Raw genomic sequence first — 17,040 nt, forward strand, 5'->3', positions numbered from 1 at the left:
GAGCACATCGTGTGAACTTGCTTTATTTCAGTTTTTGCAGAGTGGGGGTGGGACACAGGGCTTCCCTGATGCCTTGAGCCGCACCTCAGTGACTTAGCTAAGTGGTGTCGCGGCTGGGCGGAGGTGCCCAGGCCTTCCCTGCAAGCAGAGGTCTGAGCGGTGGTGCCCTGTGGAGGGCCGGGCTGCAGGGAGGGAGTCTCAGGGCTCTGTCAGGATGCAAAGGCATCAGCGGGACCAGCGGGCAGCGAAGGGACAGGGCTGGAGGACAGCCAGCGGAGCGCCCCCGACGGGCTCGGTCTCCGTGGACGGGGAGCAGGGCGCTAGGCACCAGGGCAGCGGGCGGAGGGCCGCTCGCAGATCCAGAAGTTCTGGGCGGTACACTTGCTGTCGTTCCAGTCCTCCACGAAGAGCTCCACGCAGTCCTCGTCTCCGGCGTTGTTGGGCTCCCCCTCTTTCCAGTAGCTGCAAATCCCATCAAGAGATCCGTGAGCCCAGGGCCACCAGAGCCCAGCCCTGCCACCCCAGGAGCTGCTCCCTGAGCCTCAGCGCAGGAAGACCCGGCTCGGGCCAGGCAGTGCCGAGGAATCCAGGGACAGGTTTTCCAAAAGGTGAGCGCCAACCTCACCTTCGTGAAAACCACCTCCAGCAAAGGAAAAGTGCAGGTTCTGGGGCCCCAGGGGAGGCTGCTGGGACAAGGACCCCCCGGGGAAGGACGGGCACTACACCAAGTCTCTTGAATGCTTTCCACCAAAGCGTGAGTTAGGGGTGGGGTCCTTCCCCTGCCCACTCTGCACCATTGTCTCTGGGGAGCGTCACCTGAGCTGGAGAGGGGTATTGTCCACCCAGTACCAGGAACCTTCATTGTTGTGGTCACTGAGGCCGATCCAGGTACGCTGGCTCTTTCTGATGTCCCAGTACCTCAGGAACCTCTGTAGACGGGAGCATCAGGAGGAGGACCCCTTTCCCTGTCTGTCTACATTCACACTGTGCTCTGTTTCCATGGAAGTTCTTTCTGCAGTCTAGCCCAGAGCCCCTAGTCAAGTTGCAGGCACTGGAATGTATGTGTCAGGCTGCGGGTGTGTATCGATATGCACACACGCGTGGAAATGGGCTGACATGTCTCAGCTCGGAGTTGTGTGCAGGAAGGGATTGAGCTTGGTCTCAGGGGTGCTCTGAGCTTCCCTTCTGTCCATGCTCACCTCTCCTGTGCTCCCTTCTCCTTCAAGACCTCCCAAGGCCATTAGGACACCTCCCCCTAGAAGCCTTCCCTGACTGCGTCTCCTCCAACCCTGCCCAGCTGCCCACCAGGCCTCCAACCCTGAGGGCCAAGGAGGGTGCGGGAGGCCTCTCCTGGACCCGTTGGTAGCCCAGCCCCAGGCCAGAAGCTCAGGCAGCTACCTGCTCTGCAGCATTGTTGACGATCACCAGGTGGGCCCCCATGTCCTGGCAGGAGGAGACGGAATTCTCCCAGGTGCCCAGGGTCCGAGAGAAGAAGTAGCAGTTTCCCTGGAATGCCTCCCAGCCCCAGGGGCAGGGTCGGCACAGGGCAGCTGGGGAGGAGGAGTGTGGCTGGGACACGAGGCTGGGCTCCTGGACTCCCTGCCCTGCCCCAGCCCTGGCCCAGGGCCCAGCCCTTATGTTCAGCTGTCCGCTCAGTCTGCAAGAGTCCCAGGAGCAAGGTCCCAGCCCTGCCCTGCCCTCCTCACACTGTAGCCAGGCCCTCCTCAGACCCCCAGCTCCCTGCTGACCCAGGCCCCCGACCCCTACCCAGGGAGGTGTTGATCCAGGTCAGCTGCTGACGGACCTGCTCCAAGCCTGAGAGTACCTGCTCCTGAGAGGCAGCCCCTGCAACAAAAGGGGTTCTGCTATTCATCACCTGCTGTGTGTTTCCGCAGAGAGGGCCCCATGCAGATGTCCTCTGTGGATCTCACCGTGACCACAGGAGCCCCACTTTGCAGGCCAGAACACTGAGCCTCAGAGACTTGCCCAACACTGCCATCACACATGTGTCCCCCCCACAGCAGTGGCTTGCCCATGTCACACAGCCACGAAGCCCTCTCCTGCACAGGACCCTGACTCCAGCCCCTCACCCAGGCTGAAGTTGCTCTGATGATCCTGGACCTTTGCCTGCGGGGATCCGGGGGTCCTGGAAACTGCAAGAGAGAAGAGCATACCCCTCCTATGAGCACCGACTGTATGCCTGTCCCTGTGCCTAAGCTGCACACAGGGGAGGATAAGTTCCATAGCCCAGATGAAGAAACAGGCTCAGAGAGGGACATTAAGCTGCCCATAGCCACACAGGAAAGGATGTGTAGCTCTGATGTCCCAGCCCAAGTGGGTTAGGGCAGGACAAGGATTATCCCAGAGGGAAATCCCAGGGGCTGGGGTGTAGCTCAGTGATTGAGCACCTGCCTAGCATGTGCAAGGCCGAGGGATTGGTCCCAGCATTTTCTGGGCACTGGGGCAGGGAAATGGGGGGAGCCAAACACACATCTAAAAGGAGCCCAGAGTCCCACCCCCAAGCCCAGCAGATAGAGCCCCCTCCCTGACTCACCTTGAGCCAGGGTGGTCACCAAAAGCACAAAGCAGAGGCACAAAGAGCTGAGAAGCAGCAACAGAATCCAGGGGACTCGGGTCAGCCAGCCTGCAGGACCTGCAGATGGGCAGAGCTGGGCTTGAGGGACAGCTCTCTGCTGGAGAGGACCCCCTGCCACCCCACCCCTGAACCTGCCACCCCAGTACCTGGAAAGCTCTTTGGGCTCTGAGTGAGCATCTCGGGGTCTTTCTCAGTGAATCTCTGGCCTCCGAATGTTGCTTTCTCCTCTGAAGGGAGCAAACACTCTGAGCTGAGCGTGGAGGGCCAGGGCTGGAAACTCAGCCACCTCCCCCAGCTCAAGCTGGAGGCCCCACTCCCCCCACCACCTGAGGCTCTGCCTCCCCTGCAGCACCCAGGGAGGTCCAGCCTCACCCGGGAGGCCCAGCACCCTGGGATCATGTTCTCCTGCCATCTTGTGCTTGTGTCCACTGCCCCTCTGGCCCCCCTCTGCCCTGAGGTTCTTATAGTGCCACCACCACCAGCTGGACCAGCCTCCCTGACTCAGGAAAAAAAGGAACAGGGTGGAGGCACCCTCACCCCGGAAAAGTGTGGGGAGAGATGAAGCGCCTGACACAGCGAGGAGAGGGGGCTCTGGGTGGGGACAGGAGCTGCCAGTGGCACTGTTTCAACCCCCATCAGCACTGGAACCTGGGCCTCACCGCAGGGCAGCTGGGTCTCCTGGCTGGGACCTGGGTGGGTGCTTCTTCCTGGGTACAGGTGAGGGTGGAAATCTCGTGCTCCAGTGGAGGGTCCTGGCCATCTCCGGCCTTAAGATCTACAGACACTGCTTCTCAGGGGGCTCAGGACATGGCCAGCTCCAGCTGGGGCAGGGAAACTCTGACATCCAGGGCCACTTGGGATCTGGCTTTGTGGGTGCTGCCAGGGCCTTCCCAGGGGCCAGAGTGCTTGGAAAGCTTGTCTGGCCCTCCCAGATGACAAGGTACTGTGGCACTTCCCCTGGTGCTCCCTGCTGGGCTGTGCCTTGTGGCTGCTGGATGTCCACAAACCGCAGGTACCTGTGATGGAGCCTGCCATGCTGGGCAGCGCTCCTGAGCGGGCTGAGCACAGGCAGAGCCGGCACAGTCCAGCCACACACGACCCGACCCCCACACCCTGACCGACAGCAGCAACTGCCCCTGATGGTCTGTTGGGCTGCCCTGACGGAGCACCCCAGCCTGGCCGGCCTATGAGCAAGCCCAAGATCGAGGTGTGAGGTTTAGTGTCCAGCGCGGGCTGGCCTCTGGTCGGCAGATGGCATCTTGTCACTGTGTCTAGGTGTGTCGGGGTGGGTCATGGTCTCCTCTTTGTTATAATTAATGCATTTCTTTGAGGTGAGAAGTGTATTTTAGGGCCGGGGTGTAGCTCAGGGGAGAGCTCCTGTCTAGGGTGCGCGTGATCCTCCGCTCAGTTCCTGGCACTGAAATCCAGACCTGCACACGCGAGGTAAGGAGGGCGGGGCGAGCCCGGCACAGCACGTGCTGCTGCCCTCCGCTGGACCACGCCCTCCTGTGGCAGCCGCAAAGCCCCAGAGCATCAGCCAGGAGAGCGCGGCTGGGACCATCAGGCTGGAGCAGGGCATGGGACCTTGGCCACGTCCATGTCCCAGAGCTCCGTCCCAGCCTCGTGCTCCATGCTTGATAGCTACAGTGGACACCAGCATGCTGCTGTCCATCTTCCTCATGGACAGCGAGCTGGGTGATGGCCTGGAGTCAAGGGTGTCTCTTGGGAGTCACTCGTCCAGGATATTTTGGCTGCCTCTGGAGCTATAGGGTCTTGCGCTGCCCAAAGTGGAGCGACCTTCCCCTCTTTCCTTCTTCCTTCCCTGGCTTTGGACACCTTTCAGCGCTGCCGTGGGCCTGCAGAGGCATTGCGCTGGCTGCAGAGTGGGGAGGGGCAGGAGTTTCCTTCTTCGCCCTGGGCGCCATCTTGGTGAAATCCTGGGGTCTCTTTGGTAAGGGTAGAATTCCACCATGAGGACTCTGTCCTTGTGACCCAATTTCCCATCAAAGGGCCCCACCTCCTCATACTATCAATTTGGTTGAGGGCCAGGATTTCAATGAATGGATTTTAGGGTGAACAATTGTTCCACAAACCATGGCTTTAGCCTGGGTCTGGTCCCACTTCTTTTTCGAAAGAGGATGAGCAAGGGTTATCCTCTTCCTGATGGCATCTAACCTAGGGCCCTCCCCAAAGCACCTTTAAAAGGCTAGTCCTGGGCTGGGGATGTGACTCAAGCGGTAGCGCGCTTGCCTGGCATGCGTGCGGCCTGGGTTCGATCCTCAGCACCACATACCAACAAAGATGTTGTGTCAGCCGAAAACTAAAAAAAAAAAAAAATAAAAAAATAAATAAATATTAAAAAAATTCTCTCTCTCTCTTAAAAAAATCTTTAAAAAAATAAAAAATAAAAGGCTAGTCCTCCCAGTGCTTCCTCTTGCCTCTGCCTCGGTGCCCTCTGGTTACCTGTTGTGTGCACTCCCTCGCTGCATGTGACAAGTGACATCCTGGAATTTGTTGGGCACAGGTATGCTCCTGGTGGCCTTCAGTGGGGGCAGGGCAATAACATTCTTTACAATAACCCTACGGGACAGATGCAGATGCTGCCCTGATTTACCGATGAGGAAACTGAGGCGCAGAGGGTCGTAACGGTCTGTGGATACACAGCTTGCAGTGGGAGGCTGGCACTGAGCCCAGGCAGGGTCCCCCTGAGTTCACGCTCAGCCATCCCACTAAGCAGACCCTGAAACACGGGGGAAAAAGGCACTCATCAGGGCCAGGACGGGAGTTGCAGCAGTGGGAGGGGCTCTTTTTTCCTCCACTTGAGTTACCTTCTGCTGTTCTTTCACTTTCTCCTGAAGGAGAACCATCATTTCTTGTATTCTCCTAAAAAAAACCATCATGTAACATTTACGCTATTAACCATTAAAAGTGGGCCACGGAGGGCACCCAGGACCTTCAGCGAGTTATGCAGATGTCGTCACGACCTAGTTCAGGTCATTCTCATCTCACCCATAGGAAGATGACCTGCTCCCAGGCCCCAGGACACAGGGCACTGCTCTCTGGGTCTGTGGGTCTGCCTGTTCTGGAGATTTCCTATCAGTGGATCCCACAGTGAGCAACCTTTGTCTGCTCTTACTGACAGAGTAGTTTTCCACTTTATCCACATGGGCTGTGTATCAGTGATTTATTCTTCTCAGTAGCTGAAAATACCTTTGCTGGATTTAGGATTCTTGGTTGATGTTCTTTTTTTTAGTATTTTGAATATGTCATCTCACCTCCATGTTTTTTTTTTTTTTTTTTTGAGAGAGAGAGAGAGAGAGAGAGAGAGAGAGAGAGAGAGAGAGAATTTTTAATATTTATTTTTTAGTTCTCGGCGGACACAACATCTTTGTTGGTATGTGGTGCTGAGGATCAAACCCGGGCTGCACGCATGCCAGGCATGGCGTGCTACCGCTTGAGCCACATCCCCAGCCCCACTCCATGGTTTTTGAAGAGAAATCAGCTTATAAAAATAAGAATAGTCTTTAGCAATAGAATTATATGTGATGGTTACTACAATGGTCTTAGGGAAGGGTTTGGAGCATGGTCAGATGCTTCCCCAGAGCCTCTCTCATCCTTTTGGTTTGATGTGTCTGAGTGTGACTGTCCCTCAGTTTATTCTACTTAGAGTTCTCTGAGTGTCTGGATTTGTAAACTCAATGCTTACCATCACACATGCAAAGTTCTTGGTCATGACTTCTTTTCTTTTAAATATTTTTTTGGTTGTAGATGGTCACAATACCTTTATTTTATTTTTTAAAATGATATTTTTGTTAGTTATTGATGGACCTTTATTTATTTATTTGCTTATATGTGGTGCTGAGAACCCCGTGCCTCACACATGCTAGGCAAGGGATCTACCACTGAGTCACAACCTCAGGACCCCTTTATTTTATTTTTATGTGGTGCTGAAGATCGAACCCCGTGCCTTCCATATGTGAGGTGAGCGCTCTACCACTGGGCCACAACCCCAGCCCTCGGTCATGACTTCTTCAAATTCTTTTCTGCACCTTCTCCTCCCTCTTTACCTTCGGACACTTTTAATGTGGGTATGTTGGCATTCTTAATGGTGTCCTAGAGTCTCTGAGACTCTTTTAAATTTTCTTTGTTCTATTTTTTCCTGTTCCTCAGACTGGACAAGCTCAATTGGTCAATCTTCAGATTCACTGAATATGTTTTCTGCCTGCTCACCTCTGCTATGAGCTCATGATATGTGTATGTATTAGACTTTCAAGCTCCAGAATTTCTTTATGGTTCCTTTTTGTAATTCCTATCTCTTTATTGATAGTGTGTACTTAGTGAAATGCTGTTCTCATACTTTCCTTTAGTTTTTAGATACAATTTTCGTTAGGTTCGTGTGTGTGTGTGTGTGTGTGTGTGTGTGTGTGTTGCTAGGGAGTGAATCCAGGCCCTGCACATGCTAAGCAAGTGCTCCACCATGGAGCTACATACCCAAACCTCCGTTAGCTCTGTTAGCTCTGTTTAGTTGATTTAAAGCCTTTGTTAAGCCCAACATCTGTGTTCTCTCAGGGATACCTGGATAGTTGCTATGTAATTTTTTCCCTGTGTTTGGGCAATGTTTGCCTGTTTCTTGGCATGTTTCATATTTTTTCCTGAAAACTGGATATTTCAAACAATAAAACATAACAATTATATTTTTTAAACTTTGCTTTATTTATTTAAATTATTTTTAGTTGTAGTTAGACACAATAACTTTATTGTATTTATTTATTTATTTTTATGTGGTGCCCACGGTCGAACCCAGCGCCTTGCACATGCTAGGTGAGCGCTCTACCCCTGAGCCACAACCCCAGCCTCCCCCAACATAACAATTATGAAAATCACATTCTCCACCCTGTTGTTGCTGCTGATTGGTGCAGTTATTTGTTTAAGGACTTTTCTAATGAACTCTGTAAATATATGTTCCCCATCAGAGTCACTGAAGTCTGCACTTGATTCCCTTAGTGATTGGCTCAGGATTGGACAGAAATTTCCCTGAGTGCCGAAAGCAAGGGTCTCTCTGGCTGTTTGCTAAGGTGTGGTGTGTGCCTGTTGGAGCACACCTTTACCTCCCACTAAGGGGGCTCGCAACTGTGTCTTAGCCTTCACCTCCTGCTAGGGCAGAACCTCAAAGTGAGCCAGAGCTGAGAGCTTTGGCTTTCTGAGATCTTTCTAGAACATGCACACCAGTGATTTCCAAGATTCCCAAGAATATGTCAGAACTTTTCAAAATCTCTAAAGGCATCTCATTCCTTCATTTTTCCTTTTTAAGATTTTTGGCTAGAATGAAAATGAAATCAGCATACAAAAGTGATACCTGCAGGCCCATGTTTAGTGTGGCACTGTCAATGTCTCCAGGGATGGGTCCTGCAGTTCCCAGAGGAGAGCGGCAACTTGACTGGGGACCAGTGGGATTCTTGGCATATATGATGGAAAAGAGTTTCAGCACAGTCAGACAGAGGCACAGACAGAGGTTTATTTAGGAAGGTTATACCCATTCAAGGGGGAATGCAGGCTATCTCGAGAGTGGGGGGCAGCCCTGCCTTGGGCTGGGGGTCCGATGTTCATAGAAGGGGGCCAGACTGGAGGTGGAGGTGCATAATTTCTAACCAGTTTTCCCTGTACTTGGTGTCTTTACTCCATTTTCCTAGGGCATGGGCCAAGGGCATGTTGCTCAAGATTTACAACTGTGCTTTCTGCATCTCAGTGGCTTGGGACATTTCCTTTAGATTCAATCTCTCTCTCTCTCTCTCTCTTTATCCTAAATCCTCATCTCAGCAGTATTCACGATTGCTATGATATGGAACCAGTCTAGGTACTCATCAACTGTTTGAATGGAGAAAGGAAATGGGGTACATATACACAATAGAATATTATTCAGCCATAAAGAAGAATTGAATCTTGGGGGCTGGAGTTGTGGCTCAGGGATAGAGAGCTTGCCTAGCACACGGGAGGCCCTGGGTTCAATCCTCAGCACCACATAAAAATAAATAAATAAATGTATTGTGTCCATTAAAAAATAAACATTAAAAAAAAGAAGAATCGGATCTTTTCGTAAAAATGGAGGGAACTGGAAGACATCACGTTAAATCAATAAGCCAGCACATGTTCTTTCTCGTATGAGGAAGAGAATGAGGGTTAGTTAAAATTCCATGGAGCTTTTGTTTGTTTGTTTTTACTAAATGCTCCTAAAACTACAGTAGGTTTTGGTTAACTTCCAGCGTTCTGAAAAATGCTGATTCTGTCAAATCTTGCCATTTTTTTCCCTTCATTTGTGTAGAAAGGCAAATTTGACGCCGCCATTTTGCTGACATTTCTCTTTTCCTCCTTTTTTTTTTAATACTTATTGACTAATTTGGACAGCGGAAACCTTTCATGCTGGTTTTTTGTGTGCTTTTGACCTATGGTAAGGATGGCCTTAGGCCTGAGCCTAAGCAACTCCATTTTAAAACTCCAGTTTGGAACCTGCAGTCTCACCAGGCACAACTAGGGAGCCCTCCAGTGTGGCCCTCAGGCACAAACAAGTCACTTCTCCCCACCCTGACAAACTCAGAGTGAAGTCTCTGGCAAGTTGCACTCGCCCTGATAAGAGGGAAAGGCAAGTAAGTCAGGGTGGGGCCACCAGACCAGATGCTTTAACTCAGGACCAATGATGTCACTGAGAAATCCGGTAGCAGCTGATAGGGACTGGAAGGGTGGTCAGAAGCCCCAAAATTTGTAGAAATGATGGAGCAGATGAAGAGACATTCAGGCAGCTGACATTGGTGCACATAAGCCTGAGAGCCCCATGGGGACCTGGGCTGACATCCCACTCTGCTCCTCTGCCTGATCCTCTGTGTTGTTGTCACCGCTCTCAAACTCTACAGCAGCCTCTGGACTCTGACCACCTCCTCCGCCGGCCGTCAGCCCCACCCCAGGAGAAGCCTGCCTTGGTTGCTGATCTGAAGACCATGTTCTGAGGGTGTGTGCATCTGCTGGACTCAGAGCCTAAGGCTTGAGACTTTTGACGTGACACTCGAGCTTAGCATGCAGAGGGAATGTCTGCAGTGCTTAGAATTAATCTAGAACTGTTTGCTGTGAAGTTGATTCTGTCTATTGCAGTGCCTAGCATTAAAGATTGTCATTTTCTTGATTAAGAACCTATAGAGTGAAATTGTGTTGAGTGATTTGAGTGAATAAAGCATTGAAAAGGGCAGAAGCGTGAGGATATTCTTTATTTCTCCCCCTCGACGGCATAAGTCGCAGCTTTAGCCCATCGCGACACACATCCCTATCAGTTTTTTTGTTGACGAGTTTTTCTTGCTTTCTGGACCTGGGTGTCAGGTGAACTGATGGTGAGTGGGGCTTTGCAGTTTCCAGGCATTCCGGTGGACAAATGGGAGCACACACACACCACACAGCCACACACATCCATACACACTCTCTCAACACATAGGAACACAGGTATACACACACAATAACCACATACACACTCACCCACACACACATAAACATACACATATGTATATACATACACACGTATCCACACACATATGTATACAATATATGCATATCAATACATACATGTATACTTGCTTACACATTCATTTACAGGTGCTTATACCCATACACACACACACACACAATCAGCACACATGCCGTACCCATACAGACACACATATGCACACTTCTGTATCTACCCATTTCAAAGATCAAAAATCCACACCAACATGTCCAACTCAGGACCACAGGGCTCAGTCTAGTTTTTCTGCCTTTAATATTTGTAACGCCTTCCTCTGACAGTGACAATCCTGGCTGCCACTTTTCTTAACACGTGTATGAATTTCACCCACCCGGCTGGCCAGGACCAGCTCCCTTTCCCTCTGTCCCCACCCTGTGGATGCCTTTCTCACCTGCTCAGATCTGCACCTCACCCCAGGCGGACAGACCTGGTTCTCTGGTCCTCGCTTGCTTCCCTGGGCTCCAACATCCTGTGCAGGGCACCCCTCCGTGCAGACGCTCTCCTCTCAACACCTGCCCCGTCACCCCCAAACTGGTTGGTTCAGTCTGTCCCTGTCAGTCTCTGTGCAAACCCACCCATACTGAGAGCCAGGTCTGCCTGCCCCCTACCCGACCCTGGGTGGAACAGCTCGTCACCTGCAGTCACCTGGGAAGGCTCATTTTATCTCTGCAACTCAGCCCAGAGACGGGCTTGCCTTCCTCGCGCTTTCCCGTAAGTTCACCCGATGTCCGTGCACACTGAAGGGGCTCAGTATAATTGGAGGCGAATAAGGGTGTAAAGCTCAGGTCAGGGGAACTAGCATTTCCATCTCCTCAAACCTTCATCATTTCCCTGTGTTGGGAGCCTTTCAGACTCTCTGGTCATTTTAGAACATATCCTGGATGGTGGAGACTATGGTCACCCTGCTGTGCTCTACACAACACCAGGACATCCTCCTGCCCAGCAGCATCTTGGTACCTGTGTGTTTTTTTGTTGATCTACCCTTCCTAGTCTCTAATGTCCACTCTTTTCTTCTATGAGACCAATGTTTTAGTTTCCACAAATGAGTGAGAGCATGTAGAATTTGTCTATCTGAACCTGGCTTATTTCACCTAACATGAAGTCCTCCAGTTCCACTGCGTTGACGCAAATGGCAATATTTTATTCTTTTACACAGCTCTGTGTGTGTGTGTGTGTGTGTGTGTGTGTGTGTGTGAGTGTGACATTTCCTTTATCCATTCGATCATTGGCAGATACCTTGATTGACTCCATATCTTAATTAGCCCTATTGAAAGATACGGGGCCAAGTTTTTCCAGTTGTCACTAAGGAAACGAGTCTTTGGAGTTCTTGAGCATTCTAGCCAGAAGTGGCAATCCTGCCAGCAGCCTTGAGTACCTATTTTGTGCTGAGGACTTTTTGCAGGTATCTCAATGAATCCCCATGACACGGCTACTGTTGTTTCCATTTTTACCTCTGAATGAACAGCAGCTCAAATATTGTGTCACCTGTCCACAACCCATCAGCTTAAAAACATTGGCACTGAGTTTCAAACTGTGGAAGCAAAAAGAACCACTTCATTTTCATTTGCGCTCATGCTCCCGGCTCAAACCAGCTCAAGAAAAAAAGGGGGCTGGGCAGGGTAGCACACGCCTGTCATCCCAGCGGTTGGTTCAGGAGGCTGAGGCAGGAGGATCACGAGTTCAAAGCCAGCCTCAGCAAAAGCGAGGCACTTAGAAAGTCAGATCTAAATAAAATACAAAATAGGGCTGGGGATGTGGCTCAGTGGCCAAATGCCCCTGAGTTCAATCCCCGGTACTCCCTCATCCCCTGCCAAAAAGAAAAGGTGGTGGGGGAGGGCCTTTCTTCCCCTAACTGGGAAGGAGGGTGAGTGGAGACTGATTCAGGCTCAGCCGTCTGTTTGTCTGTCTCTCCCAGAGTGTGACCTTGTAGACCAAGGGTCGACAAGCATTTTCTGGAAAGGGCCCAATAATAACCACTTTTTAGGTCTTGCAGACCCTATGGTCTCCGCACAACTCTACCATTGGAGCAGGGAAGCTTTACAGACAGCATGGAAACGCATGGGCTTAAAACTGCCGTTATTTGTAAATACAGTCACATGTCACAGAATGACATTTTAGTCAGTGATGACCACATAGGTGACATTGGGTCCCCTAAGATGATGTCATCCGGTGACATACTGCTGCCTTGGTCTGTGTGTCTGCAGCCTGTGATCTCATGGCCATGAAATCACCTAATGACAAATTCCTCAGCACGTTATCTTCATCATTAATCAACACGCGGCTGAAAAACCATCCACAAAAACAACAGAGGCAGGCTGTCTCCAGGGAGGAAACGGAGTCCCCCCATCATTCCCACACCCCCAGTGTCGGGAACAGCATGCAGCGTGTGGCAGGCTCTCGGTCCCTGTGAGTTAAGGAATGAATCAATAATCATTGCTTGGGTGTTCATGGTCGAGAAGCGGTTGTCACATCCACAGGGACCCATTTGGGGGGAATGGCTGAACAGAGCACGTGAGGTCCGACCTGGGAATGGGTGGCCGACCTGCTGGCGCTGCTCTTGGTCCCTGAGGGTGAAGAGAGGGGCAGCTGTTTGGTGCCTAGAGACCCGCGCCATGTTCTTTCTCACATCAGCCCTGAGAGGTAACTGTGCTCCCATTTCACAGATGGGGAAGCCGAGGCGTGGCGTTGCATTGACCTGCTCACGTGATCTGGTGAGAGGCAGAGCAGGGGTGGGAAACCAGATCCTCCAGCCTTGATGTGCCCTTGGTGCTCAGCTGGGCTTCCTGAAGGGCGGGACTTCCCTGACCCATCAGCAGAACCAGATGGCCACCCTCCCAGGAAAGCAAACAGGATGCTCGCCCTTGGGTGGGGTATTCCCCTCACCCTGATAGTCATTAAATCTTCCTCCTGGCAGCGGCTGTCTCGTGGTCGGATTCCGGAATAGCCCTCCGGTCTTCCGTCCCAGGGCCCTGGGGTCTGGACAAGTGACTTTCAGTTCCTCTGGAAGGTCATGGTCTTTTCACTTCTTGATCTTGGCTCGCTCATCCCCGTAACTGGAATACCCTCTCCTCCACCATCCGGTTCCATCTCCGCTTCTGCATCCATCCTTCAGAAAGTGCCCTCCAGCTGGGTGTGGTGTGCACCTGTGGTCCCAGCTGCTCGGGAGGCTGAGGCAGGAGGAGGCTTGAGCCCAGGCGTTTGAGGCCAGCCTGGGCAGCAGAGAGAGCCACCGTGTCAGACAAACCCCAAATGAACAAATGAATACAACAACCACAACAAAAACTCTACAAAAACAAAATAAAAACCCCACCCTCTTTCTCCCCCCAAAGCAGACTGTAACCTTCTTCAGGTAACCATCCGGGTCCCCTACATGCCACACTACTGGCTCGAGTGCCTCCTTGGGACCCTGCCAGTCAGTACTTGTGTGGAGGCTGGGCAGAACCTTCCTGTTTTCGGACCATCTTCCCCTTCAGCCTGGGTGATGACGCTGGGGTGGTTCATGCTGCACTCCTGACATCCAGCAGTTCCGGGTACACAGTAGGTGTTCAACAAAAGTCCAATTAAAAAAAAAAATGAAGCCAGAGAGTAAAATGGTCACTCCATGGCCCGTTCAACTTCCGCACGGTACAGACACACTCGTCTACTCTGCCTGCATCCCTGCCCACGGCCTCCACTCCGTCTGCCACTACAAATCCCACACCCTTGACATAACCCCACCTCCTCCAGGCAGCCTTCCTTCCCGTCCCACTTGGAGTCTCTTCCAAACTTCTCGGGCTGCACAGATCCTGTCACACTCTGTGAGACTTGATCTCAGAACAGGTGTATGTCTCCGATCACCTGTCCATGGCTCGGCCTGTCAATTGCTTTGAGGCTTCAGCCTCTCCTTCTGGAACGTGGAACAGGATGCGGGGGCATCCGAGAAACTTGCCCAGAGCAGATTTCCTGCCTGCACCTGCCCCCCACCTTCTCCTGGCTGTCCTGCCACCCGCCACTCTCCTGCTAATGTCCACAGACCAGGCACAGGGCAGCCTGCGGGGGCCAGTGTGGGGAGGAGGCTGAGGGCTGAGGGTGTGCCAAGCACAGGAGTTCTCTGTTCCCTGGGCTTGTACCAGAGATCTGTGCGCAGCCAAGATGCGGACGCTCCCTGGCCCCTCACTCACTCTCAGCACAGACCACGGAGGGCCATGTGCAGGAGGTGGGCCATGGGCAGCCCCCTGGTTCTTTCCAGGCTGGACAGCACCACCAGACCCCCAAGGTGACTTCAGCCACTCACTGACAGGGCAGACACCACACTTCCTGCCTCCTGGCCTGGGGAGTGTCTGGGCCTGTGCCCAGCTGGATGCCCCTCCCCCTCTGCCCAACACTGTCCATAGTCTGGAGAGACACATCCTTGTCAGCTACATCTGCTCACGTCCCTCACATCCAGCCTCAGCCCCCCTCCACCCAGCAGCCCTGAGAGGGGTGGCAAGGAGGGTGTGTCCCGCACAGCATCGCCCTGCAGGGACACTGGCTCCAGAGCCAGCTGTGGCCACAGCCCAAAGGCCCACTCCCTGCTGAGGCAGAGGGCTGAGCCTCACCTCTTGGCATTCCTGAGACTTCTAGGAACCCAGGTGAGCCCTTTGCTTCTTAGGGGAAATCCTCTCTCAGTCCTCTAGGTGTCGCCAAACTTCCTGAAAAAGGGTTCCTCCCTCCTGCCTGCACCTGCTCCTCACACCTTCTCCTGGCTCTCCTGCCACCCCTCACTCTCCTAAATGGCCAACAGAGAATGATATCTACCATCACCTGGGAAACCAACACACCCTGGTCTCTCCTGTCTTCCTCCACGTCCAGGGTGGCTCCTCTCTCCCTCTGCTTGAAACTCGTGTCTCCCAGGACTCCCCTGATGTCCTCCCCTCCTGCTTCTCTTCCTAGCTCTCTGGATGCTCCCCCACCCCCACCCCCGTCTCCCTCATGGACTCCTGGTCTTCTGCCAGACCTTGAAAACTGCTGTCATTCATGAGTCTTTGCCATCTCCTGCTGTTGGGAGGTGAGGAGCACAGGCAGTGCTGTGACATGTTTGAAATAAATCACTGGGTCAGTCTTAGAGCAAGACATGGAACTTTTATTTGCCTTTGGGTCGAAAGGGCTGCAGGCAAGTCACCTCTGCACACTTCGACCCCTTGAAGAAAGCAGGGTAGCTCTTTTATAGCCCCAAACCTCAAGCTCCCAGTAAGTCAAAACCATAGTAGGAAATGGGTCAGAATGACCCAGTTCAGGGCACAGTACACTGCCCAAGAAAAATGGGAACTGAATGGAAAACATCTTACAAAAGCGTTTCTTAATAATCCATTGTATAACGATAATGGTCACATTTTTCAACCATGCTTTTGCCAAACAGGGCGTGCTAGGCAGGAGGTGGCAGAGGCAGAATTTTCTCATGGGAGAAGCATTTCTTATATGAAATGGAGTCTCAGGGTAAAATGGAGTTTGTCTGGTCAAGGCACATATAGTTTGCCCCCCCCCAAAAAAAAAAAAAAAAAACCCAGCCAGGATTAGATTGATGGTTGAGTTTCTCCAGAGGTGGAGCCAGCCCTAGGGTGCAGGAGCAGCTCAGTCAGGGAATGGAGCCAGGCCAGGAACTGAGTGAGAAACCAACCACAGTCCAGTCAGCCAAATGTAAAGGTCTAGACTGGTCCTTGAAACTAAAACCTATAAAACCATCTGGTGCTTTCAAAGTTAGTAGATTCTTCTTCATCTTCCTTCCCATTTCTTTTGTGATTCCAAATTGTTGCAAGAGTAGGTTTTAAATATTCTCACTACAAAGAGATAAGTACATGAGGTATTATGTTAATTAGCCTAATTTGAAGCACCCAGCACTTTTTTTTCGGGGGGGGGGGGTTATTGGGGATTGAACCCAGGACCACTCTACCACTGAGCTAGATTTCCCAGATATTTTTATTTTATTTGGAGACAGGGTCTCACTATGTTGTCCAAACTGACTCCAAAGACATTGAAATGAATGAAATACCAGATAAAGAGTTAAAAAGAATGATTATTAAAACAATCAGCAAATTCCAAGAGAATACAGAAAAACAGCAGAATGAATTAAGGAAGTCAGTACAGGATAGGAAAGAGAAATTCAATAAGGAGATAGAGATATTGAAAAAGAAGCAAACAGAGATCTTGGAAATGAAAAAAAATGCAATAAATCAAATAAAATGTTCAGTTGAAAGTCTCTTTAAGAGAGTAGACCATGCTGAAGACAGAATCTCAGCGCTGGAAGACAAAGTGAACAGCCTTGAACATTCAGATAGTATTTTTTTTAAAAGAAAATAAGTAAATGTGATCAGAAGAGACAAGAATTAGGGGACAATTAAGAGATGTTTACCTGGGTTCGTACCAGCATTATTTATAATGGACAAAAGGCGGAAGCAACCCAAGTTCCCAATAAAAGATGAATGGATAAGCAACACAGGGTCCTCACATACAATGAAATGTCATCCAGCCTTAAGAGGAACACAGACCTGGCTCATGGCACAACGTAGTGTAAGGTTCTGGCGAAGCGTCGGAGGAAGAGACCACAAGAGGCCAGCTTCATGCAATTGGCAGAAAGGGATTTTTATTGAAGAGGATCCTAATTCAGCACACTGAGGCTCTAGGCTCACTCAGGAAGGGAAAACAGCCCAGAGCCCAGAGCAGAGGTCAAGCAGAGCTTAAGTACACTTTTTGGGGAGGGCGGGGGGCTTTGCATACATCAGAACAAATCAACATGAGGCGCGGGAAAATTGAACAACAACTCTGAGACATGATTAGTACATTCATTGGTGGGAACAGGCTGGGCAGGGTCACTTCTAAGCGGGGTACACATTCAAACTGATTGGTTTTAGGGCCTAAATAACTACGTGACAAACTACACAGAGTCCCA

At 51.3% G+C, this 17,040-nt stretch overlaps 1 protein-coding gene across 1 annotated transcript; it reads right to left on the bottom strand.

Annotated features, from left to right (window-relative positions):
* LOC113198953 (CD209 antigen-like protein C) lies at positions 1 to 3,053 on the bottom strand. The gene is made up of 8 exons (XM_026411835.2): positions 2,969 to 3,053; positions 2,743 to 2,823; positions 2,555 to 2,653; positions 2,091 to 2,153; positions 1,768 to 1,845; positions 1,399 to 1,550; positions 817 to 929; positions 1 to 462 (listed from the first exon to the last, which is right to left on the bottom strand). Exons 1-8 carry the CDS (start codon positions 3,006 to 3,008, stop codon positions 321 to 323), a joined length of 768 nt encoding a protein of 255 aa, XP_026267620.1. The 5' UTR covers positions 3,009 to 3,053; the 3' UTR covers positions 1 to 320.
* Between the last annotated feature and the right edge of the window lie 13,987 nt (positions 3,054 to 17,040).

The sequence above is a fragment of the Urocitellus parryii genome, chromosome 3 (genome assembly GCF_045843805.1).
Source record: "Urocitellus parryii isolate mUroPar1 chromosome 3, mUroPar1.hap1, whole genome shotgun sequence".
Lineage (NCBI taxonomy): Eukaryota > Metazoa > Chordata > Mammalia > Rodentia > Sciuridae > Urocitellus > Urocitellus parryii.

What these genes read in the sequence shown, in the direction of transcription:
- LOC113198953 (XM_026411835.2), bottom strand. Translation starts at nt 3,008, where the DNA reads ATGGCAGGAGAACATGATCCCAGGGTGCTGGGCCTCCCGG. An exon ending in GAGCCCAAAGAGCTTTCCAG is followed by an intron (nt 2,654 to 2,742) that starts GTACTGGGGTGG and finishes GCCCATCTGCAG; the next exon opens with GTCCTGCAGGCTGGCTGACC. An exon ending in CTGGATCAACACCTCCCTGG is followed by an intron (nt 1,551 to 1,767) that starts GTAGGGGTCGGG and finishes CCTCCTCCCCAG; the next exon opens with CTGCCCTGTGCCGACCCTGC.